General features: G+C 40.5%; 1 protein-coding gene across 10 annotated transcripts in view; it reads left to right on the forward strand.

The window, feature by feature from the left end:
- The first annotated feature begins 3,818 nt into the window (after positions 1–3,818).
- CELF1 (CUGBP Elav-like family member 1) overlaps positions 3,819–26,845 on the forward strand; it is a 74,338-nt gene continuing 51,311 nt past the window's right edge. For 2 of the 10 annotated variants that reach the window (XM_053203175.1, XM_053203174.1), the window contains exon 1: positions 3,820–3,992. Coding sequence is in view for 1 of the 10 variants with exons in the window: in XM_053203179.1 (XP_053059154.1) it covers positions 6,055–6,089 (35 nt within the window). In the remaining 9 variants the exon portion in view is untranslated. Of the gene's footprint in view, positions 3,993–6,014; positions 6,090–26,845 lie in introns of all 10 variants that reach the window. The other 8 variants (XM_027072688.2, XM_027072689.2, XM_053203177.1 and 5 more) reach the window with 6 other exon arrangements.

Here is a 26,845-nt window from a genome sequence, read left to right on the forward strand (position 1 = left end):
TCCCTCCGTGTCTCCCTCCCTCCCTCCCTTCCTTCCTTCCTTCCTTCCTTCCTTTATGACAGACAGTGTGTGCGTGTGAGTGCAGGGGAGGAGCAAAGAGAGAGGGAGAGAGAGAGAATATTTTTTCTTTTTTTTTTGCTGTCCACTGTATTTTACTTCATTTTCTTTCTTTCTTTCTTTCTTTCTTTCTTTCTTTCTTTCTTTCTTTCTCTCTTTTTAAAATTTTGTTAACATACAGTGCAGTATTGGTTTCAGGAGTAGAATTCAGTGATTCATCACTTACATACAACACCCAGTGCTCATCACAAGTGCCCTCCTTAGTACCCACTGCCCATTTAGCCCATCTTCCCCCCCAACCTCCCTCTGTCAACCCAGAGTGTGTAGGAGAAACAGAATCTTAAGCAGGTTCCGTGCCCATCTTGGAGTCCCTGGGGCTTGCTCTCATGACCATGAGATTGTGACCTGAATCGAAATTGAGTCAGATGCTCCACCAATTGAGCCACCCAGATGCCTGTATTTTTCATTCATTCATTCATTCATTCATTCATTCATCTTTAAGCAAATGTTAATCAATTTGGAAGTCAAAACATGAAATAGGGGCTCCTGATTGACTCAGTGGAGCCTGCAAGTCTTGAACTCAGGGTTGTGAGTTTGGGCCCCTTAATGGATATAGAGATTGCTTAAAAATAAAATCTTTAAAATAGAAGTATCCTACAACCCAGCAGTTGCACTACTAGGTATTTATTCAAAGGATACAAAAATGCTGACGCAAAGGGGCACATGCACCCCAATATCTATAGCAGCGCTATCAACAGTAGTCAAATTATGGAAAGAGCCCAAATGTCCATCGACAGATGAATGGATAAAGAAGATGGTGGTCTACGTATACAATGGAGTATTACTCGATCCAAAAGAATGAAGCCTTGCCATTTGCAACAACATGGATTGAACTAGAGGGTATTATGCTAAGTGAAACAAGTCAGTCATAGACAAATTTATGATTTCACTCACATGTGGAATTTAAGAAACACAAGAGATGAACATAGGGGAAGGGAAGGAAAAATAAGAGAAAAAACAGAGAAGGAGGCAAACTATAAGAGACTCTGAAATACAGAGAACAGACTGAGAGTTGCTGGAGGGGTGTTGGGTGAGGGGATGAGTCAATGGGTGATGGGCATTAAGGAGAGTATTTGTTGGGATGAGCACTGGGTGTTATATGGAAGCAATGAATCACTGGGTTCTACTCCTGAAACCAATACTACACTGTATGTTAACTAACTGGTATTTAAATTAAAAAAATAAAGAAAAGAGCATATGGGACAGATATGCACTTTTGTGTTTATTGCAGCATTATTCACACTAGCCAAGATATGGAAACAAGTTAAGTGCCCATCAATAGATGAATGGATAAGGATGTGGCATAAGGAGCACCCCTCTATTTGCTAGATGGAATGATGCTGGATTTGTGAATCATTTAATAAAACTAATTAGATCTTTAAAAAAATAAAATCTTTAAATAAAATAGGAAGGTTTTCATACATGTTTGCATCTCAAGCTTTTTGTGTTTGGACTGTCCTATATTTTGTCTGTGCTGTGAAGCCCTTTTAAGTTATAAGAGCCTATGTATGGTTGTTTTTAAGTTTATTCATTTAAGTAATCTCTACCCCCAATGTTGGACTTTAACTCACAACTCTGAGATCAGGAGTCTCATGCTCTTCCAACTGAGCCATTCAGGCACCCCCTATTTGTGTTTTTCATGTAACTGTCATGCCCCCTCCCCACCCACCTACCACTTTGGGCTGATAGGATGTGGCCTTCCTTGGTAACTAGATGCAAAGGTTACACCAGTACCCTGCAATGAGTAGTACTTCCTCTCTGTCAATGGGAGTAAGTCAAGATAAAATAGGGAAAAGTTTCTGGTTGCCCTTCACAAAATACCTGCTGAAAAACAAAACCAAACAAGATCCTAGAGAGATAAGAATAAGAAAATGGGTGTGATCCCTACTTTGATTTAACTCATGGGCAGGTTCCAGGTAGCTTCTGAAGCTTAAACAATTCATTCTCTTTTTTCATATCCAGCACCTAGATATGCTTATTCATGAATTAAGCAGTATTTATTGATGGGGGAGGGGAATTTGGGTGTAGATGGTCAAAAGGTACAAACTTTTAGTTAGAAGATAAATAAGTACTACTGATGTAATGTACAACAGGATGACCATAGTTAACACTGTGGTATGGTATATGGGAAAGTTGTTAAAAGAATAGATTGTAAGAATTCTCATCACAAGGAAGAAAACTTTTTTTTTTTAATCTATAGGAGATGATGGGTATTAACTAAACTTATGGTAATAATTTCAACATATATGTAAGTCAAATTAAGAAAATCAATATTTATTAAGCACCATTATTCTAGGCCCTGAGGATATAAAACAGACAGTATCCCCATCTCTGTAGAATTCACCTTCTGGTTGGGGAAGACTACAAATAAAATAAGTAAAATATGAAGTATAAAATATTCTATGTGAGTGATTAGTGCTTTGGATAAAGACAAAGCAGAAAAGGGGGATTGGAAGGATGGGTGTATGTGTGTGTATTTTATTTTTACTGGCTTCAGTGTGTGTGTGTGTGTGTGATTTTTTTTTTTTTTAAGTGGGCCTCACACCTAGTGTGGAGCCCAACACTGGGCTTGAACTCACAACCCTGAAATCAAGACCTGAGCTGACAGTTTAGCGACCAGCTTTGGCTCAGATCATGATCTCATAGTTTTGTGGGTTCCAACTGACAGTGCAGAGCCTGCTTGGGAATCTCTTTCTCTCCCTCTCTCTGCCCTCCCTGACGCCTGCTTTCTCTCTCAAAATAAGTAAAATTAAAAAACTTAAAAAAAAAGCTGAGATCAGGAGTTGAATGCTTAACGGACTGAGCTACCCAGGTGCCCCTGTATGTGTGTAATTTTTAAACAATTTAATTTAATTTTTAAAGTTTATTTATTTTGGGGGAGAGAGAGAGAGAGAGAGAGAGAGAGAGAGAGCGAGCGCCCATGAGCAGAGGAGGGACAGAGAGAAGGAGAGAATCTTCAGCAGGCTCCAGGCTCAGCACTACCGGGCTCCATCTCATGACTGTGAGATCATGACCTGAGCCGAAATCAACCAGGGGACGCTTAACTGACCTAGCCACCCAGGTGCCCCATGGGCAATCAGTCTCTTAATAAGGACCCTTATGAGCTTCCTGACACTCCAGGGGTTTTTGCAAAGTCGTGCGGTCACACAGCGGTTCATCCTGCTAGAAAGCACTCCTCGAACTCTGGAAGCTCGCAACACACTTACATTCCACACCTCAGCAAAGAAAGAAGGAGGCCTGGATCCTGTTGCTTGTCTGCTGGAGCAGAAGGAGGGTGTGTTATGTGTCCAACGCTGGCCAAACACCATTCCATTCACTCATTCATTCATCACCTATTTTATTATGCGCATATTCAGTGCCAGGTCATTCCGTGCCAGGTCATCCAGAACTCCGGTGGGCATGGTGCGCAGAGCCGAGAACTTCAGATTCTCAGGCCAGGTCTTCCCACCCTTCCCTTCGGTAGGGCTCTGAGACAAAGAGAAGCGTCCCGGCAGATCGCCGGGCTGAGGGTTCCGCCCGCAGCCCTGGGGGCTTCGGCGCGCCTGCTTCTCCACTCCCCAGCCCGAGGGGGCGCTGCAGCGCCACTAGCTCTGCTAGCCCTTGCGCCGCGCTCCGCTCCGATCTGCTCTGCGGGCGGCACCGCGGTGGTACGTTCCCTCTCACTGCCCTCCCCCTCCTCCTCTGCCCTCCCCGCCGGTGGTAGGTGCCGGAAGTGCCGCCATTTTGGGGTGTTCTGCTCTGGCGGCAGCGGCAGCGGCGGCGGGACGCGGAGGCTCCCCTGGGACTCGGCCTCAGCAGCGAGGCGGCGGCGGCGGCGGCGGCTGCGGAGGCGCAGGCAGCAGCTGAGGCAGCGGCGGGCTCAGGTGCAGCCGCTGGTGAGTGCGGCCGCCGCGGGTTAACGGGCCGCGAGTGGGAGGGAGGGAGGGAAAAGAGGCAGGAGGGAGGCGCCGCGGGGCGGGTCCGGTCCTGGCGGCCGCGGGTCACAGGGCCCTTCGGGCGCGGCCGCTCTGGTTCCCCGCGCCTCAGGGCAGGTCGGCGATTTCTTCCCGCGTGTCGGGGTCCTCCGCTCCCCGGGTCCGGCCGCGCTTGTCCGGCGCGTGTCCCCGCGCCCAGGGAGACCCGCCCTCCTCGTGGCCTTGTCTCCTCTCCCCCGCGCCCTTTGCCTTCACCCTTCGGGCCCCGAGGGCTTCGTCCTCCGCCCAGGGATAGCTCCGTCCTCTTTTTTCCGGCCGCCGTGCCAGACCCAGGCTGTCTGCCCGGGACACCCCTTCCCTGCTCCTGTCGCCCCACGTGTTTTTGGTGCCCACCCCTGGAGAGGGCCAGGACCCCTGCCTTTGGGGAGGCAGCCTGTTCTCCTTAAGAGCTTCGAGAGCCCCCCGTTCCCCGCCCCAGATCCGCTAGGGCCTTGGCTCGCCCTCCCCCCACATCAGGTGCTCACCCAGTCGTGGCCTAGTAGCTGGGCTGGAATCTCGCACCCGGGAGCGCGGAGAGCACATTGAAGAGCTTTTTTCTCCGGGGAGCTGGCTTTGGATTTAGAGCCGGTGGTATCTTGGTCGCGATCTTCGGGGCAGGATGTTGTTTTAATTTTTAACACTATATAGCACAGGCTCTAAGGAGCTTCTTGTTGGTTCACGTTCATCCTTATAGGTGAGGGGAAGGTGGTGAGATTTTGGTTGGAGCCTATTTCAGCAAAATGGAATCTTTTTCTCTCCAGCAGAGTTTTAATGCTGTACTTTTATTACTCTCGAGTAAAAAGGGCTGTGTAACAATTCTAAATAGCGGCAGTGTTTTATAATGTCTGCAGTGTAAGAGGTTACATGCTCAGCGAATCCTTTACAGGAACTTCATCTTTTAAAGGTCTTTGAGCTGTCTTTGATTCTCTGTAGATTGGAGAGACTTTAAATGCATTCTTTCACCTTTTCCACAAGTGTTGGGTCGGCTCTTTTCCTCAAGTGTGGCGTCTCTGAGAGTGCCCTGCAAGTTCAGTTTCTCCTTAACGTGCTTGGTGAGGAAGGAGGAGTCTCCACTTGGAAGCACCCAGGGTTCTTTCTCCTTTAATATTAATGAGTCTACTCGGAAAATCATGAAGTTACCATAGCATGCATAAAGTATTGCCAGAGCCCCCCACTCCCCATTCCAGTTTTTATATTCTCCTAGCTTTACTTACAGTGTGTGGTGTCTGGTCGTGAAATAGCCAAGATTGAAGCATTGCTGTTAGTAAAGCAAAGCTGGAGCTTTCAGCTGTTGCTTTAACCAGGAAGTTTGTGGTTCCCCCAGTGGCTTATTTCCTCTTGACTGTCCACCACCTGTTTCCATGAAGAATGGCTCCTGGCCCAGAGCATAGGTCTCAACTTGTCTCCAATCATTCATTCTTGTCCATGGGGTTTTCTGGTTCAAAGATGGTATCTCGACTTAAAATCTATTAGCATGTGGGGTTGTTAGAGATAAAATATCTTTTCCAACTCTTTCGCTTTTCAGATGAGGAAACTGAGGCCACCAAAGGTTAAGTGACTTACTTGGCCAAAGTTACATAGTGAGTATTCTTAAAATAGTCTGAACATAGGTTAAAAGCAACAACAACAATATCGTGAGCAGTAATGCAAATAGCCCTTTAAGATGTGCCAGAATGGGAAGGCCCCTGAGCTGGAAGTTAGAAGGCCTGGGAAACCTTACTTTTGTTAGTTGCTAGCTTGTACAATCTTTAACAAGTCCCTTAACTGTCCTGAGCCTCAGTTTATTCTCATCTGCAAAAGGGAGAAAATAGTGTCTGTCTCCTAGGGTGCTAACTCAGCTTCACTGCAGTAACGTGTGAAAGCGCCTGTGGTGTAAGAGACGGTGAGATTTTGAGCTAGAATGTTTATTTTTCTAAAGATTTCCACTTAATTTTTTTATTACAGAAGCTACAGATTCATTATAAAAAATACAGAAAAGCAAGAAATGAAGAAACTCACCCTTAGTCCCATCACTCAGAGGTGATTGTTAGTCCTTGGTCTTTATCTTATCTTTTTTATGTACTACAGAACTGTTTATTATTTTACCAGAATAAGTTTATCCTGCTCACAGTTTTGTGATGTGTTTTTAAGATTTAATAATATATGATAGTTATGGTTAATAAACACCTTTTAAATGGTGCTGTGAATTTAATAGCTCCAGCACATGTGAGGCCAGTGGATACCCAGCACAGGCACAGAAGAGTTGCTTTTTTAAACATATGCTGGGCTGGAAGAAGAGAAGAAAAGGAAGGGCAGAGACCTAACATCTATTGTATGGCTACTGTGTAAAATAAATAGTTGCTTTTTTTTTTTTAAGTTTATTTATTTTGAGAGAGAGGTGTGCATGCATGAGCTGGGGAGGAGCAGAGAGAGAGAGAGACAGAGAGAGAGAGAGAGAGAGAGAGAATCTTAAGCAGGCTCTGTGCTGTCAGTGCTGAGCCCTGACACAGGGCGCCACCTCTGTCTCACCAATCGTGAGATCATGATCTGAGCTGAAATCAAGTTGGATGTTTAACCAAACTGAGCCACCCAGGCACCCACCCCCATTTATTTTTTTTTAAGTTTATTTATTTATTTGTTTTGAGAGAGAGTGAGACAAGGGCAGAGAGAGAATCCCAAGCACGTTCCGTCAGCACTGTCAGTGCAAAGGCCTGCACGAAGCTTGAACCCACAAACCATGAGATCATGGCCTGAGCTGGAGTTGGACACGTAACTGACTGAGCTATCCAGGTGCTCCCCAATTTTTTTTTTTTTTAAAGATTTGTTCTCTGCTGCTAAATGTCAAGGCGAATCCTGAATTCTGTCCTCCTTTGGGCGACTATCACTGCAACTTCTTGAACTTAATTTTCCTGTGAGGCTGGACCTAATAAGGAAGATGGGGGAGGTTAGAAGGTGATGGTGGCGTGTGCCTTGTAAAGGGAGAGAAGACCTGTCACTTGGAGGCCCCATTGAACAAGTTGGAGGAAGTCAGAGCGTAGTCTGACTCTGCTGAAGGCTCAGGGTACTTCCAACAAATTGCTGTTTTTAAACCATGGAATGATAGGATTTGAGTGAGCTATTTCCTAAGCTTTTTCTTCTTTTTTTTTCTTAATTTTTTTTTTTAACGTTTATTCATTTTTGAGAGACAGAGCATGAGCGGGAAGGGTCAGAGAGAGAGAGAGAGAGAGAGAGACAGAGACAGAATCTGAAGCAGGCTCCAGGCTCTGAGCTGTCAGCACAGAGCCCGATGTGGGGCTTGAACTCACAAACTGCAAGATCATGACCTGAGCCGAAGTCAGACGCTCAACCAACTGAGCCACCCAGGCGCCCCATCAGCTTTTTCTTTTTAAACAGCTTTATTGAGATACAATTCACATACCATACAATTCAGTGGTTTCGGTCTATTACGTTATTTTTAAAAATTGTGGTAAGATACATATAACAAAAATTTGCCATTTTAACGTATTAGCATTTTTTTAGTGTTAAAAAAAACCCCACATAAAATTTACCATTTTAACTATATTTCAATGTGTAGTTCGGTGGCATGAAGTGCATTCCCATTGATGGGAAATATATCTCCAGAACTTTTTCATCTTGGATATCTGAAACTTTATACCCATTAAAATCAACTCTCCTTTTCTTCCTCCCCTCAGCCTCTGGTAACCACCAATCTATTTTCTGCTTTTGGATACCTCATATAAGTGAAGTGTATTTTCTGCTTTTGGATACCTCATATAAGTGAAGTGACTGGCTTATTTCCCTTACCATAATATCTTTAAGGTTCATCCATGTTGTAGCATGTGACAGGATTTCCTTCCTTTTAAATGCTAAGTAATACTGGGGCACCTGGCTGGCTGGCTCATTTGGTGGAACATGTGACTCTTGATCTTGGTCATGGGTTTGAGCCCCATATTGGGTATAGAGATTACTTTGAAAAAAAGGCTGCTTAATACTCTATTTTATGTATATACCCCATTTTGTTTATTCATCTGTTGATGGACATGAGTTGTTTCCCACCTTTTGGCCATTGTAACTAGTGTTGCTATGAACATGGGTGTGCACATATCTCTTTGAGACCCTTCTTTAAATTCTTGTAATTACCAAGATAATAGCCAGAATTGGGACTGCTGGATCATATTGTGGTTCTATTTTCAATTTTTTGAGGAACTTCCATACTGTTTGCCATAGTGATTGTACTATTTTACAGTCCTACAAACAGTGCACAAGCGTTCTAGTATCTCCACATCCTTGCTAACATTTGTTGTTGTTTGTGTGTGTGTGTGTTTGTGTGTGTTTAAATAGTAGCCATCCTAATGGAGTGTAAGCTGATTTTTTTTTTTTAAATTGAAGTGTAGTTGATGTACAATATTATTTTAGTTTCCCATGTACAATATGGTGATTGGACATTTATATACATTATTTCATTGTGGTTTTGATTTGCATTTCTCTGATTAATGATGTTAATTGAACACCTTTTCATATGCTTGTTGGCCATTTGTATATCATCTTTGCAGAAATGTCTATCCAAGTCCTTTGCTCATGTTTTAAATCAGTTAACATGATTTTTTTTTTGTTGAGCTGTCGTTGTTTGTATATTGTGAATATTGATCCTTTATCAGATAGATGATTTGCAAACACTTTTGCCCATGTCTTTTCACTGTTGATTTTGTCTTTTGTCTGTTTTTGCTTTTGTTGCTTATGCTTTTGGTGTCTTATCCAAGAACACTGCCAAGTCTAATGCCATGAAGTTTTCCCCCTATTTTTTCTTCTAGGAGTTTTATAGGTTGTTACAGTTTTAGGTTTTAGATTTAGGTCATTTTAACTTTTTTTTATGAGTACAGTTTAGTGGCATTGAGTACATTCACAATGTTACTCAGTCATCACCACTATTTCTAAAATGTTTTCTTTTATCCCAAATAAAAATTCCGTAACCATTAAGCAATAATTCCCCATTCCCTTTTCCTCCTAGCCACTTGGTAACCTCTAGTCTGCCTTCTGTCTCTATGAATTTGCCTATTTTAGGTACTTTGCATAACTGGAATCATAGAATATTTGCCCTTTAGTGTCTGGTTTATTTCAGTTAGCATGATATTTTCAAGGTTCATCCATGTTGCAGCATGTATCAGGTTGTCATTCTTTTTTGTGGCTGAAGTCTTTCTTTTTTGAGGTCAGGGATGTTTTTTTCATCTTGATATTTCACCCTCTTTTGAAGCTCCATAAAGGCTATTGAATTGATTAGAATTCATGCTCTTCATGTGGGTTGCAGTCACGGGATGTCCACTGACAAGCACAAATTTCTTGAAAATTCAAACATATAATTGTGCGTAAAAGTGCATAATGGTAACCCAAACCATAGTAAATAGCATCATTTATAATTTCTTGTCTAATTATAATTTCTGATCTTTGAATGTACAGTGTTTTTGGAATATTTTGTTTTGTACAGAAAAAGTGTCACATGAAGGGAACAAGAATAAAGAATAGGCAGATTTTTGCCTTTGCTTTATAAGTATGTAGTGATTTTATTAGAGGTGTGGATTGATCTCCAGGTATTCTGTATTGTATAGAGAAGTTTTTTTTATAAGTATGGTATTTAATGGCCTAGTTAGAAAAAATAACACTTTTGGGGAAAGAGCATTTTGAAGTTAATCATAGACTTTCTGGTTTGTTTCGGTACGAACAAAGCTATTCAGGATATTCTCATGTATGAGAGGCTTTCTTTTCTTTCTTTTTTTTAATTAAAAACAATTTTTTAAAATTTATTTTTGAGAGGGAGGGACAGAGAGAGGGAGACACAGAATCTGAAGCAGGCTCCAGGCTCTGAACTGTCAGCACAGAGCCCTATACGGCACTCGAACTCACAAACCACGAAATCATGACCTGAGCTGAAGTTGGATGGTTAACCGACTGAGCCACCAGATATCCCTAAAATAATTTAAGTTTATTTTGAAAGGAGGAGGAGGGGCAGAGAGAGAAGGAGAGAAAAAGAGAGAGGGAGAGAGAATGAATCTGAAGCATGTTTCATACTGTCAGCATGGAGTCCACCCAGCAAGGGGCTTGAACCCACAAACTGAGATCATGACCTCAGCTGAAACCAAGATTTGGATGCTCCACTGACTGAGGCGTAGCCACCCAGGTGCCCCAAGGCTTTCTTCTTAAGATGAACTTGTACTTCTGTCTGTCTCTCTCTCCAAAAATAGATAAACGTTAAAAAATTTTTTTAAAAAAGGCGCCTGGTGGCTCAGTCGGTTAAGTGTCCGACTTTGGCTCAGGTCATGATCTCACGTTTCCTGGGTTCGAGCCCCGTGTGGGGCTCTGTGTGACAGCCCAGAGCATGGAACCTGCTTCAGATTCTGTGTCTCCCTCTCTTTCTGCCCCTTCCCCTGCTCACGCTCTTTCTCTCTCTCCAAAAATAAGTAAACATTAAAAAAAAAAAAAAATGAACTTCTACTTGCTTTTTGTGGAGGTTCATAACTAATTTTGATCTGCTTGCCTACTTTTCTTCTCTTTGCTTTTTGGACCTAGCCTCCCACTGCATTTTTCTCCTCTCTGGTATTAACGGGGATTTAATATTAGTCCTTGAAGTATGGGATGAACTGGAAGTTTTTTTCAGTAAACTGTTCTCCTAAAGAGATATTACAGTCCTTATAGTACTCAACACGTGGGACTTTAGTGTCAGGGAAGACATTCATACTTTTTCTTCAAACAACATGAAACCATTCTTTTGTTAAAACTATTTCTTGATTCTTGGTTATTTTTAGTAAAAAAACTTTATATGAATGAAAGTTTAATAAATGAAGGTTTAAGTGTTTCAGAAATATGCTTTGAACCAGAAATTAAATTCAATGTAGTGTTTCTGAATGGGACTTCTAACAGCCCAAGGTTGCTTGGTGTTAATATAGTCCTGCATTTACCTGCACATTCCTTCATAGAGGTGCTATGGCATGCTGAAATGGTCAAAGAGCAAGTAAAATAGAAACAAGAAATTTGTTAAAACCTGGAGAATTACTCTTCCCATAATTGAGAGTTGATTCTTTGATTTTCTGGTTTTTCAAATGAAAACTTGTGGCTTGAAAGAATGATGGGATTTGAATGGGATTTATAAGCATAGCCTGGGAGGGATAGGTGTGGCTGCTCCAGTCAATGTGTTTAAAAATTGGTACCATCACTGTGTCACCTTTAACATTTCTGGTCCTGTTTTCATTTATTTATTTAAAAAATTTTTTTTAATGTTTATTTTTGAGAGAGAGAGTGCAAGTGGGGCAGGGGTAGAGAGGGAGGGAGACACAGAATTCAAAGCAGGCTCCAGGCTATGAGCTATCATCACAGAGCTCAATGTGGGGCTCAAATTCATGGACCGCCAAGATCATGACCTGAGCCGAAGTCAGACACTTGACCGACTGAACCACCCAGGTGCCCCCAAATTTATTTTTCATTAAAACATGTTTATTTTGAGAGGGAGTACATGTGTGTGCGTGGTGGGGGAGGGGCAGAGAGAGAGGGGAGAGAATCCCAAGCAAGCTCTGCACTGTCAGTGCAGAGTCTGACGTTGGGCTCTATCCCACAAACTGAGATCATGACCTCAGCCAAAATCAAGAGTCAGATGCGTAACCGACTAAGCCACCCAGTTGCCCCTGTTTTCCCGTCTTTAAAATGGAGACTGATACCACCTTGGAATGGTAATGTAAGAATTGAGGTTATTAATACTAGGCATTGAGCAGTGCCTGGTAAAGTGTTGATAATGTTACTTCCTTTTTTCATCTGTAAAAATGGGCGTATACTTATGAGTTGGTAACCCAGTTTAGCCAAATCATCACAGTTAAAATGCCTGGCAGTGCCATACATAAACAAGCATTAAGTAAGTTCGTGTTCATTTTGTTTCTCCTTTTGCCTTTACTTGTTTCACATTTTCCTTTGTCTGTAGTGACTTAAGGGATAGGATTGTTTCCTTAAGTCCCAATTTGTGCATCTGAAATGTTTTGCTACACAGGGCATCCTTACCCTTAGAACCTTTGAGCTCATTGCTCCCTGTGGAATACTTGGGTAATGTGGTTTCCTAGATTCATCTTCACTGTCTGTATTTCATATGAGAGTCTGTTGATAGGAGTCTTCTATGTTCATAGAAAACTGAAAAATACAAATGAGTTTATTACTGGATTTGTAATAGGATCACCTGGGTCTCTTTCTAATTGGGTAACTGGTTTTAGGTATGGAGGGAGAGAGAACAGGCTCTGATGCTTAGAGTTGTAATGTAGATGAAAGAGTTAATCATAATCAGGTTAGCTGTTTGCTTTGTGAACTGTGTTGTAGCAAGAATCCTTATCTGAGCTTTGTAATTTGCTAAAGACAGTTTTCTGTGAGGAGTTCTTTGTAATTGTAACTTTGTCCTTGTCATGAAATTGGCTGTTAAAATGTCCTTAAATAGAGGTTTCCTTGTAGAATTAATCAGCAGAACTGTTCTATAGTTGTTATTTTGTTTATTTTTTTAATGTTTATTTTTGAGAGAGAGAGTGTGAGCGAGGGGCAGAGAGAGAGGGAGACAAGAGAGTCTGAAGCAGGCTTCAGGCTCTGAGCTGTCAGCACAAAGCCTGATGCAGGGCTCAAACTCACAAATCACGAGATATGACCTGATCTGAAGTCGGATGCTTAACCCACTGAGCCACCCAGGCACCCCTCTATAGTTATTTTTTAATCTCTATGTTATGGAGGTAATGAGCATATATCTGTTTATTTAAATTTCTTCGAATTCCAGAACTGTAACATTTTTTAAGAATGTTTTATATCTGTCTTAAAATTCATATTGACTTAACATATTTTTTTCTGCTAAGGAACTCTTTAATTCTTCTAAAAATTTTATCTCATGGGCCAGAGGGATAAACATCACAGTTTAGGCATTGAGACATGGGTGTGTTTTTTTCCTTCATACTTACTGTCGTTTAAAACAAAAAATTTTAAAGTAAGATCTGTGCCTGATGTGGGGGCTTGAACTCCCAACCACAAGATCAAGAGTCACATGCTCCACCAACTGAGCCATCCAGGTGCCCGCGATTTTTTTTTAACGTTTATTTTATTTTTATTTTTTTAGTTTTGAGAGACAGAGACAGAATGAGCAGGGGAGGAGTAGAGAGAGAGAGAGACAGAATCTGAAGCAGGCTCCAGGGTCTGACCTGTCAGCACAGAGCCTCATGCAGGGCTTGAACTCACAAACCGGAAGATCATGACCTGAGCCCAAGTCAGACACTTAACCGACTGAGCCACCCAAGCACCCCTGCCCCTGATTGTTTTTAAGATTTTTATACAGAGAACATGAATTTTATAAATATGAAAAGTACTTAAAATTGGACTTTTTTTTTCCCCTGAAGGGATGAGAAAGCCTAGTTAGGGGAGACTGTGTGAGAGTACTATGTATTGGCATTTCAAGCATCTAAGATGTTAGAAAGCATTTTAGCTCTTAGAGCTTTGTGAAATTCTAACGTGACCCTCTATCAGCTGACCTTCTCCCCATTTCGCAGGAAGTAGACTCATTTTCAGAACCGCTTTTGGATTGTAACATTTTGATTTCTCTTTTTCTCCACTTAGAAAGTAATGGCAAGCAAGTATAAAGAAAAATGGTGAGTTCCAGTTTAGAGACTGCAGTGAGGTCTGATGGATCGATCTCACTTAATTTTAATATGCCACTTTTGGGGTATGTTCATAGGCGCAGAGTGTGGCTTTAGAAGGAACCGTTAACTAACTTTCTGACCTCCACGGACTGCCAAGTGTTTAAACAGCTCTGTTCAGCTTTGACAAAATGGAGTTGAATATCACTTTTTTTCCCTATGTTGAAACTCCACTGAAACTTTATTTTTGAGTTGGGAAATGTCTTTAGTTTGGGGATTATACAAAATGCAATTTTTTTGGTTTCAAAGCTGTTTAATTTTATAGTGTCATACTTTTAATTGTGGAAGGTCAGTAGTTTCCATTTACATAACCTTGCTACTCTTCAGCAAAAGAATCATTAAATTAGAAACTGTCACCACTTTCTCATTGTTCTTTTACCTTTTTGTTTCCTGTGAGATTGAAGCAAGCTCTTGCAGAGACTGGGAATGTGATATTTTGGTGATAATGTGGGGTAACTAAGAGTCTACAATGAGTAGACCTTTTTTAACCCAATATTATGTGGACATCTGTTAAGTTTTTGCTAGTTTCTGTTTTGCACAGATCATTTACTGCAGACTTTTCCCAGTTTCTTTGTGCTTGTAGCTTTTGTGTGTGGAAAACATGCCTCTTTTCTGCTCTAATTCCCTCCCCCCGCCACACTACCATCACATGGCTTGGCTAATGTTTCTATCCTGCATGACTTTGTGTGATACTGCCCACTTTACCATACTAGATTGGGTGGGATAGTGCTAGTGAGAAACACCTGTGCTGTCCTTTTGGCTGCCTGCCTGATTCTGAATGCTGTTGTCTGAGCAAGAGTCTTAGGGGTCTGGGGAATGAAAGGAAGTCAGAGTGGTGGTGATGAGCAACTTGACATTGTGTAACTGACATTATCAGCTAGCTGGTTATTAACCACCTATTGAAGCAGTACTGTTTTGTGATCATATAGCCATTTTAAACCTTACAGCAGATTTTCAACAACGATGTTTCACTGGAAGCTGTCTATGTGGTAAAGGACTATTCCTTAGGTTTCTCTTTCTTAGAAGGCTAGGACGAGAGGAATGTGCATTGCATTTTTTTGTCTGTCAGCCCTTTCCTGCTCATGGTTCAATTTCTATTTGTCATTTAGTACATAGCTAACCTTTCTTATGAAGCCTTTACTGTTCATCCATTCCAATACTGTATTATAGGATATTATTTAGTGTTTTATTAGACGCATTTTCTCATTTCAGCAAGATTTTAAGCTTTTTTGAGCATGGAGACTGCTTTATGGCTGAGTGTATTATATAACTTAAAAAAAAAAATTTTTTTTTTTTTTTCCTTTAAGCAAGCTCTAGGCCCCAAGGTGGAGCTTGAACTCACAACCCTGAGATCAAGAGTCACATGCTGTATGGACTAAGCCAGCCAGGTGCCCCATGTATTCTATAACTTTTGAGGAGTCAGGCACACAGTCCCCTATACTAATTATACTCTGTGACCTACCCCTTCTTGTAACAGCTTATTGGACCAGAGGTGGACACCGAACCCAAGCTGGGCAAATCAGTTTCTCCTAAGAATTTGAGATTGTAACTGAGATTTAAGTCTTTAGGGAACACACGTATCACCTGAATTCAGAGAACTTGAAACATAAAATCACATTCACAGTCAAGTTTAGGCTCATGATACATCAGGAAGCTGTGAAGGCCAGTCTGTAGGGAGGGATAATTAAGTAGATTCATCCTGAAAGAAGTATAGGTGAGAAATGCATCTCTGAGGAGAGAGGCGGCCATCCACATGCAGAATAGAAACCTATGCATAAAGCTTTTCCAGGTGTGGCTCTGTTATACTTTCTGCCTTTGAGTTCTTTTAAATACTCCAGTATCCTTTCAGTTAATTCCGTTTTGTACTTAGGGTAGTTTGAAGGTTTCTCTTAATTACTGAAACCTTTGAGAAGAGTACAAGCTTTAATATTTCTTAAATATTTTTGAATTTTAGAAGTCAGGCCTAGGATCATGGCTTTTTGGAAGATTGCCCCTTTCCCCACGCAGCAGGTAGCTCCTCCTTTAGGCTCCTTTGAGGTCTTGGCTCCTCTGTAGTATAGACATTCCTCTATGTTGTCACTTTTGGTGTGTAGAGAGTACTTCTCTCTGGTGCTTTGCCAAATTAAGATTGAGGTTTTGTTTTTACATGTTTTTAATGCTTGTTTAGTTTATGTAACGTTTATTTGCTTAGATTATTTTTTGCAGCATATATGACTGATCATAACAAAATAATATTGTTATTTCAGATAGGAAACTTAATGGTGGGCCATCATTTTAGAAGAATTTTTTGTGAGGTGTATGGATTAAGTTCATTCTTTTCTAGTTAAGTAACACATTTGTTTTAGTTCTTGATTGTTTCCTCTTGAAGAAAAGTTGATGGACTTGAGTGGAATACAATAATGTGAGTTGAATGGCAGTTGAGACTTTAAACAAAGGGTAATGGTGAGTGGCTGTGTGCCCAGTTGATGGAGTCTGTCTGGTCTGGGCTCAGTTAGTAACTTCATGAATGATCTGTAATAGCATCACAGTGGTGTTTTTCTCTTTGAGAAATGTTAATGAGGGAGAGAGGGAAGCTCTGAGAAAGATAGTTTAATGCTTCCAGTTTTTTTCTTCCTGTGATCATTTGATATTTAAGTTGAAAACCTTTTTTCTGGAAAAATGTAAAATTTCCCTGTAATAATGAGCAGGAATTAAAAAGAGACTAGACCCAGCTTTGAAACATGGATTTTCATACAACCAGGAGGGAATGGATTTTCAGAGTAGGAAAAACTGGAAGACGTTATTTCCTATTGGAGGCTAGCCTGATTGTTGTGAATATGTACATAACCAGTGTTACACTTTCATGGAGTGCACATATGATATTGAGCTGAATTCTCTGCATATCGGAAGTCTTACTGTCCATAGTGCTCAGTCCTTGCACAAAATAGAGACTTGATATTTTTAGAGTACTCCATGTCTGGTCGAATGGCACTTTAATTTTACGTTTTGAGATAGTTCAGGGCTGAGGAATAGGAAGAAAATCTTTTAAAACTGAAATTCTGAGAATTTGTTTTTTCAAATCATTGTCTTTTGAAGATAATCAGTACTCAAAGGAGTTTTATGGGAAAAAAAATTGTAAGCAGCCTTCCATTGAACGACATTAACTTGGGGATGCCTGAGTGGCTCTGTTAGTTGGGTGTCTGACTTGATTTTGGCTCAGGTCGTGATTCCACAGTTTCTGGGATCAAGCCCTGAGTCAGGCTCTATGCTGGTGGGGCGGAGCCTGCTTGGGATTCTCTTTCCCTCCCTTTCTCTGCCCCTCCCGCATGCGTGCTCTCTTGCTCTTAAAATAAATAAACTTAAAAACAAAAAAGACATTAAGTTGGCTAAAATTTGTACTACAAAAGATTTTGTGTACCTCTGTGATCTTGAAACCTCATATTGTATATTGCCTGGACAAAATCAGAAGGCTCCTAGACAACCCTGATTCTGGCTCTGTTTTCTGTAGCTCCAGAGAATTAGAAAAAGAGAATCTGATACTGTTGGCAGCCTGTGCTCTCTTGCTTTTCTGGGCCAAGACATGCATTTAAAAATAAAATCAAGGAGATTGTAAACCAGTAGTAAAAACGAATAAAACACCCAGGAGTTTGCTTCCTCTCATGTCCTGTGGTCTGAGTCTTTTTTAAAGTCTTTAGGCTGGCATTAAACTCATGTGACAAAACTGTACTCTGGGCTTGTTCTTCTGTATTTCCCCTTTGAGATTTATGGGAAACAATAATGGAAAGACACCATGTTTATTATATATTTATTGTTTTTATCATGTTCTATTTCTGTTTAATAGCCTCTTGATACATTTACAAGTGCAATAATAATAAAAAAAAAAGCCTGCAAACTTCTTTACTGAAATCAAGTGCTATTTTTATTTATTAATGTTCATTTGTCTGGTATAACTTTGCTCTTGCCTCAGTAAGATCCAGACAAAGACTTCACTCTGTTCCAGGAAGCGTGCAATTTAGAAAAATATTTTCTTTTGAATTCTGGCTGTTCCAGCTTCTCCTGTGAACAAACCAGATCCACAGATCAGGTTTGTAAACGACCTGTTTTCTTAAGGTATCTTCTAACAGAACAGGTCTCGGGAAACTGAGTGGCGACACATTTAGCTGGGAGTAGCAGCTCATCTCCCCGAACTACATCCCCTTTGTCCACACATAGCAATTTTGGAGGCAGACTTGGAATTTAAATGTACACTTCTCTGTTCTGGTCCAGTTTGACTTTATAGTCCATTTTATTATATTTTGTGTGTCTGACACATTAAAATTTTTTTTAATGTTTATTTTATTTTTTGAGAGAGAGCGAGTGCGAGCAGGGGAGGGGCAGAGAGAGATGGGGAGACAGAATCCCAAGCAGGCTCTGTACTGTTAGTGCAGAGCCTGAGGTGGGGCTCGAACTGCTGAACTGTGAGATCATGACCTTAGCTGAAACCCAAGAGTGTGGTGCTTAACTGAGCCACCAGATGCCCCTGTATTTGTTTTTATGAATAGGGGAAAGATGAAGACTAGAATATATTTCCTTCTTTTGCAAGACAGAGTCTCTGAAACAGTATCTAATATTTCTTCAGCATTGTATACTATATGGTAATATTTCTTGAAGATAGCTTGCTAAAGAAAAATGGAATCAGGCTTTCTGAATTGCCAGATCCAGAACATCAAAAAATGCTTTGACCAAAAAAGAAAAAAAAAAGAAAAAAGCCCGCTGGATCCACCCCCAGGAATCCTAGTGGGTCCCCATGGTAACAGCCTCCTTGCTTACAACTTGTCACTGTGTAGCTGTCACTAGAGTTCAGAGAAAAGCCAGTATATCAAGAACTGTGTGGCATTAACTACTCCTTGATAAAATGCTGTTGCATATTTGAAACAAGCCAGAAATAGAAAGTTAAAGGTTTTACTTTCTGTGTTACATTAATTAGATGTTTTAAAAAGCTGCCTAATTATGGTAAGGTGCAGCAGTGGGAAGGTGGTGGGTGGCCGAGGCAGGCATAGGAAGAAGCCATAGGCTCAGAAGGTTAGATTCTTCAGAGATTTTTCTTCTCTAATCCTTTCATTTTGCAAATGAGAGAAGTGAAGTGCTTTACTTTGGTTCACATAGAAGCAGAAACAGGATTCCAGCCCAGGCTTTCTAATTTTTCAGCATACTGTTCTGTCTCCACTCATACCTTGCATTTACCATGCCTCTGTTTTTCATAAATGAAGTCGCAAGTTTCTGAAGTTAGGGAAGGACCTTAGAGGTTATGCAGAGAAACTTTCTACCTAGCAAAGGAGTCCCTTCTGCACCATCTTGGGCAGGTGGCCTCTGCCTCTTCCCTCAGGTGGGGGTTATCTATCTAGTTAGCAGGAACTCCACTGCCTGAGTTCAAAGAGAAGATCGTTGTATGTGGATTTCCCATTTTAAAGCGGTATGCTTTGTTTTTCTCCTCTAATAAAATAGCAGTTGACCATCAGACTCACATGTTTTTCATTAGCCTCTTTATCTCCATTTAAGTCATGTTTGTCAGTCATGACAAGAGAGAGAATTCTTTAAAAGAATTATGTCTTACCTAAACCCTAGAACTTTGAAAAGGTAATGCCATATTTGGAACAGTCTGGTCCTTTAATGGTGGCAGGGAAAAGATGATAAATGTTATATTCAGTTTAAATACTTTATAATGTGCTTATTAATAAGATGAAATTGATTATAAGCTGGAGTATCAAAGAGGCCTCAAAGTTTTAAAAACAAAATCAAAACCACATAGGCAAGATGTTTAATATTTTTTGTGGTGCATTTATGAATACTTTTGTATAGAGTAGGTTCATTTTGTATAGAGTAGGTTCATGTAAAATAATAATCTGACCCAATATCGAAAGTCCACCCAGGTGCCCCTATTTAGGCAATTATTAATTATAATACCAAAAAAGGACTTACTTGGTTTGTTTTTTGGATGCCCTGTTGCTTAGTATGCCAGTCATCAAATGCCTCTGTCAGAAAGCGCTTCAGCTTTTATCTTTCTTCTTTCACAATTGCTTAAAAGGTAGTAGTAGGTAAACAGTTAAGATTATTAGCTTGAGGGGTGCCTGGCTGGCTCATTTGGTAGAGCATGTGACTCTTGATCTCGGGGTCACGAGTTCAAGCACCATGTTGGGTGTAGAGCTTACTTAAAAAATAAAAAAAAAAAAAGATTATTAGGCAGCTCTTCCTGCCCATGGGTCCTGTCCCTGTCCCCTTTTGCACATCCCTCCCAAAAAAGATTATTAGCTTGAGATTTTTTTATACCTTTTAAGAAAAGTACATATGCATATTTTCTAAGATACAGAAATGTTTTCAGTTTTTCATAACACAGATATTTTTTCCTCGAAGAATTTTCCATACCTAAAAATGGAGAATTTGGCTCCAAGATTAATTTTCCTTTTTGTCTTACCAGAAAATTAAAGTGAAAATGCTGTTGGCAGTCTTTTGCTGTCTTGACTTCAACACAGTAGAGAATGCTATAATGAAAATGTGGCTGAGTTTTTAATATTCTGGAGTTTCATGACCACCAGCACTTCTTGTTGTGCAGCCAAGGTAATTAAGGTAATCAAATATTTTAGTCATTAGCAGGTGTGGCCTGACTCTGAAAGAAATCTCTAATCCTAGCTTTATCCCCAGTGCCCTTTTCCTTTTCACTGTAAAACATTTATTACTTAGTTGTTCTGGCTCTCAGTTTGACCAGTGAATTTTTGTGTAAAAGTTCATTGTGCCAAGTTTTTGACTAGAAAATATGCCAAGTTACAGTGTAATGAAAGAAACTGTTAGACCTCACATTGATGGGGGGAGACAGACAGATACAGGAGTGGGATGGAAGAAGAGAGAAATGGTGCATCCTTACATTTGGTAGACAAGGCAACTTGAGGTGTTAGGAACCTCAGTGAGGAGAGTAACTTATTTGAGGCATCGAGCTATTACGTGGTAGGACATGGTTGGACTGCGAGTCTACACTCCAAATGCTGTGCCATTTTCCTGCATTTTTCTTGCTTCTCGAGGCCTAGTCTCATGACAGTAATGAAATAACTTATTTTTGTAGCCATTCCTTTTCATGTAGTAATGTAATTTTTAATCATTGAACCAGTAATGTAAATTCAGTATCTTGTTCTAGAAGTTCTTAGCTTTGAGAGAGTTAGAAAAATAACTGCCCTGATATATTTTTTGGTGTACCTTTCCTAAACTGCTTATCGGTTTTCTGATCGAAAAGTGGGAGTAATTTTAGACTTAACAAGTGGCATGGAAATGTGGTTTTAAAGTAGCATTCATGACTTTCAAGTCATTCATGACATCTTCAAGTCTTTCAAAACAAATGCATGGGTCATAATGAAGTTTCTGTTGGCAGATAGATGGAGGTAACCCTCACAGGTCATTTAATAGATGAGAAAACTGGATGTTACAGCTTTATTTGGTTCTAGGGAACCAAAATGAGACATGATGTGACACAAAAGACTGTCGTTTCCCCCCTACCCTCTTCTTAAAGTCTGGTCCCTCTCCCCCAGTTCCCATGCCCCACAGCCATCATTTTGGCTCTGATAATTACTTCTTAATTCTAAACAGCCATATTCCATGAGCTCCTAGAAAAGAGAGAGAAAGAAAACCCCAGTCTCTCCAGGGGACCTTTCAGTCAGTGCCACATTTACCAAGCGGTCTGTCTGGTCTGTGACGATGTCCTCTTTTGTCTGGGCCCACATGAAAGAGTGTCCCAAATGCTATCTTGATATATGTCCTCACTAGCAGTCTTGTTTTTTAAGCCTCCCTTTACAGGTTGATTCACAGTAGGGGAGAGTCATGTTCAGAAACTTTTCCTGATAGCCTGAATTTTCTTGTCTTTTATCTCTTTGCTTCTATTTATGTTCTTTGTACCTCTTCCTTGAGCTTGTGCCTTCTGCATAGTTGACTCTATTATATCATCTTTGGGGCTGCAGAATAAAAGTTGGAAGATTTTAAAGTTAAAGTTCCCAGAATAATGTTGTCGCCCACATTGCACATATGTCACATCTTGAGTTTACTAGTTAACTCTCTAAATATGTGCTTTATATACAGTATGTGCGGTGTGATCACTTAGGTTGCCATGAGAACCTAAAAATTTTAGGCTTAAATTGTTCAGTAACAAACACATACTTTTATTGTCTTAGAGAGAGGCTAGTTTTTTCTTTTGTCTGATAAACTTTTTACAAATTAAGATATTAGGCAGTGGCCATTCTCATATATTGCCTCTTGCTTCTTTGACTATTCTTCACTTCAGTCTTCCATGTTGTAGTTTTTTCTCTCTACCTACCTCCTATTTCTTTGCTATAGGAATAGAATTAGAAGTAGGAAATTGGGGAGTGCTGGGTGGCTCAGTCGACTAAGCCTCTGTCTTTGGCTTAGGTTATGATTTCAGAGTTTGTGGGTTTGAGCCCTGCGTGGGGCTCTCTGCTGTCAGTGTGGAGCCTCCTTCTGATCCTCTGTCTCCCTTTTGCTCTCTGCCCCTCCCCTGCATGTGCTCACTTTCTCTCTGTCTCTCAAAAATAATAAACATTAAAAAAAATAAGAAGTGGGAAACTGGAAGCTTTACTTTTTAAAAAAGTGCACCTGGTAAGAGAGGAACTATATGGGATATCCCTAACACACCTAAAGAGTTCTGTTTTCATGTAAGCCTCCTGAGATGAGCTATAGTGCTAAAATTTGCTTGGAAACTTTTTTTTTCTTTTAAGCATTGTAATGTTAGCCTATCATCTAAAAACAACTCAGGTTCAGTTTTAATTGGAATATATTTTATCTTAGACTTTTTTTTTTTAACTTATTTATTTTGAGAGAGCATATGCAATGGAGAGGGGTAGAGAGAGAATCTCAAGCAGACTCCACACTGTCAGTGCAGAGCCCCGTGCAGGGCTTGAACTCAGGAACCGTGAGTTCATGATCTGAGCCAAAATCAAGAGTTCGATGCTTAACTGACTGAGCCACCCAGGCACCTCTAGACCTTTTTTTTTTCTTTTTTTAAAGTTTATTTATTTTGAGAGAGAGCACGGGGGTCAGATGGGGAGGGCAGAGAGGGAGAGAGAATCCCAAGAAGTATCTCCCCTGTCGGTGCAGCTCCCAGCATAGGTCTCAATTCCATGAACTGTGAAATCATGACCTGAGCCGAATATCAAGGGTCACTTAGCCAACTGAGCCACCCAGGCACCCTGGAATACGTTATTTTGAGTAATTTCTTGGCCATGGTAACTTGTTTATTCTTGACTGGGTTTAGTCATGAGGACTCCCTTTTTGGACCAGGAAGTACAAGAGGAGATAAAAGGATGTTAGAATGGGGAACAAACTGTATATTGTTTAGTCTTAATCTAAATCTGTTTTGGATCATGGACCCCCCCTTTGTAAATCTGGTAAAAGTTATGGACCTATTTTCCTATAAATAGAAATAAATAAGTATAGTTGAACAGTGTGGAGATTAGTAGAAAATCCACTTATAACTTTTGATGCACCCCCAAACTTTACTAATAGCCTACTGTTGACCAGGAAGCTTTACTGATAAAACAGTCAACACATTTTGTATGTTACATGTATCATATACTGAATTCTTAATAAACTAAAGAAAATGTTAAGAACATCATAAGGAAGAGAAAGTACATTTAAAGTACTGTACTGTATCAAAAAAAGTTGCAAGTAAGTGGACCCGTGCATGTCACACCCATATTCAAGGGTCAGCTGTGTATGAATGCATTTTGCATATATGTGTAGAATTTACACATAATATAAGGGAGTTTATGGAATTCTGTAGGTCTGTGGACCGTAGATAGGGACTCCTGTTCTGGTCCAGTCCCGTTTTTGAGGAAATGGGAAATGAGAAAGAAATGACCAGCCCAAGGCCATAGTGTAGCTGTTTATAGCCATTTTGATTTTGAAGTGGTACTTTTAATCACTGCTTACTATATATAGTTGTGGTCCTTTGAATTGTGTTCTTTATTTTTACTTAGTTGCCTTCACAAGAGGAACCTTGGTAAAGTCTGTAATAGATCATTAAAGCTGTGATCTTACCCAAAAAGTAGCATATTAATCCATAACCAGTTACTCTTTGGGAAATCAAAGTTGCTATAACAAGCTGCTCAGAAAAACTAAATATATAAGCCACTACATACAATTAACAGGTTTTTAATAAAATGTTGAACATTTGCATATCTGTTTTGTCGGACATGAAGGTGCCTCTACTGCTGGAATCCTGTGTTTTCTTTGTCAGTATATTAGATGGTGTGGACAAGGCTCTGCCTTGCACTAGGAGATCTAGGTAGTGGGATTGAGAGATCAAGTTTGCAAGATCAAGTTTGCTGTCCTTTAGCATTCTTTGCTCATCATTACTGTATTACGTACAATGGGCAAAGAGAATTCAAAATTCCAAAACGTTAATTTCCTAATAAAATATATTGGAGCAAGTAATTATGGTGGATATGTTATTATGTCTTAAGAATTTGAAAAGTTTCTTTAGTTTCAAGGACAGTGTGTTGCTGGAGGGTGGGGGAAGCTACCTAGCGTATTTGTTTATTTATGCCCCATAAGCTTAGGCTAATGCGCACATACATACCAGACAATTCAGTGATGGGAAGGAACTGGACAGGGCTCTGTTCTCTGGAATTCTCCTTCATGGTTGGATGACTGGTAGTGTTTTGTAATAAAAAATCTCAGAATGTGTCAGCATCAACATTTCTAGTCTCCACCATACTGTTTTCCTGTGGCAGGTGTTTTGTGTTTTTCCCCCCCTTTTATTTATTTAAAAAAATTTTTTAAATGTTTATTTTTGAGGGAGAGAATGAGACAGAGCGCAAGTGGGGGGAGGAGCAGAGAGAGAGGGAGACACAGAATCTGAAGCAGTCTCCAGGCTCTGAGCTGTCAGCAAAGAGCCTGACACGGGGCTTGAACCCACAAACCATGAGATGATCTGAGCTGAAGTCAGATGCTTAACTGACTGAGCCACCCAGGCACCTTTTTTCCCATCCTTTTAATGGTGGTGTAAAATTTCCTCAAAAGGCTAGGCAGAGATTTCTGAGATATGTTCCTGAAAGTGTGATGTGAGAGATGTTAGAGTGGATGCTGAGTTATGGTCTGAATTTCTTTTTCTTTTTTTTTTTTGAATATATTTTCTCTGAAGTTGGCAAAAAACTATACATTTTTTTTCACTTTTTTTAAAGTTTACTTATTTTGGGAGAGAGAGAGAGAACCCACATGCGCATGTGTGCGCAGGAGAGAGGCAGAGAGAGGGAGAATCCCAAGCAAGCTCTGTGCTGTCAGCACAGAACCCGACCCAGGGCTCGATCCCACAAACCATGAGATCATGACTTGAGCTGAAATCGAGAGCCGGAGCCTTAACCAATGGAGCCAGCCAGGCGCCCCTTAAGTTTATATTTTTAAATTACAGACTTAAAGAATTTCAGAAATGGAGGGACCTTAGAAATCATCTAGTTCAAATATTGTAGACTTACATTTAAAGATAATGCCCTTTGAGTGCTAGTAGGTGGGACCTGTGGGAGAAGATCTAGGTGTGTCTGTCTTCAGTCTTTCTCTTAATTTGTATCGTGTTTATAGTTGCTACTCCATGGTTTAGCACTAGTCAGATGCTATCAACCTTTATTATCTCATGTATTAATCTTACCTAAGAACTAGAGTTTAAGTATTGGAGTCATTGATAGTACAGTTTATGTTTGTGCTGCATCCCCTGTAATACTGAATCTAGACAGTGCATGGTAAATACTTGGTTGATTGATTAGGAGTTAACATATGGGATCATTTCAACCAGTCAACCATGCGTTTTTTATCCTGCGAGAGAGAGTTCACTCTGGCCAGAAATTGAGCTTTTCATACACTTCACATTGAATGAATCTGAATGAATTGTTCCAAGCAGAGTAATTTTTGGAATATAAAATATGGCTTCTGATTACATAAGCCAGCATCCTGGGAAATTATATTTTTAAAATCACCATCAGAATTTATTTTAACTTGTAACACCCCCTGCCCCCCAAGAAAAGGAGAGACCCCAAAACATAACCTGAGAGCTGGAATGAGATCTTGATTCTGGAAATAGCACAGGAGCAGTGAAGGTTGGGATCATTCACACAAATGGAAATAACCTTTTTTACTGTGTTAAATTCCATAATTTAAATGATAAATTAAGCCTCACAGCTACTGCTGATCTGGTAAGACTCTGACCTAGTAAAGTTTTCACACTGTCTTTTCTATTTCCCATGGCTGGGGGATTCTTGGTGTAAGTGACTGAGATTATTGGGAAGTTCCTTGACTGAAATAGAATCTCTCAAACCTTTCTTCAAGCACCAGCCTGTGTGTTTCTGGTTTTTGTCTGGAGCATGTGAACAGAATGCATGTGTGTGAGATAATTGAGTTTTCACTGATGGCCCCCTTTCAGCAACCATGTATGGGTAAAGCTGTGCAGGTCCCTGCTCCTCCCTCTCTGAGCACGGAGCAGAATCTATTCTGCTGAAGCTGCTGTTCCACTTTCAGCTTTCTATATTTGTACAGCGGCAGCAGGAGCAGCCCACTGGCTAGGCGGCGTGGCTGCCCTGTGCGCCCATATTGGCTCAGGCCTGAGCAGGGCTCGCAGTTTGTGTTCTTACGTGCGTCCATCTGTCTGTCTGTGTACATTACTGTGGAGGACTGAGGTTTTCAAGTGAAAGAGGTGATCCGTTTGTCTTTTCTGTTTTGTCATTTATAAATGGTAGAGAATATTTCAGAGTCTTGGGGATGGGGCAAGGAGACAAGATTTGTATTACTGAAGAAAATTTGTTTTCCGAGAGGAAGGCCAAACTGGTAAATACAGTGTCAGAAATGGTCTTTGGGTTCTTTTAGAAACTTATCTTTTTAAAGTAATAGTGTTTTTCCCCCTTTGTTTTTTACCAGTTTCAAAGATCAGTTCTTAGAGGTGGAAATGAATTCCTTGTCTGGCATGCAAATTTCCTGATACAAAATTTGAGTAGAAAAGACTGAGACACGACCACCTCCTTAAGAAATGATTTTGTACACATCTTTTTGAAAGAGGGTGTAGTAAGAGCTCAGTCTCTTGGCCCTTTGCCGGGAAAGGAGCTG

This window comes from Acinonyx jubatus, chromosome D1 (assembly GCF_027475565.1).
Source record: "Acinonyx jubatus isolate Ajub_Pintada_27869175 chromosome D1, VMU_Ajub_asm_v1.0, whole genome shotgun sequence".
Taxonomy (NCBI): domain Eukaryota; kingdom Metazoa; phylum Chordata; class Mammalia; order Carnivora; family Felidae; genus Acinonyx; species Acinonyx jubatus.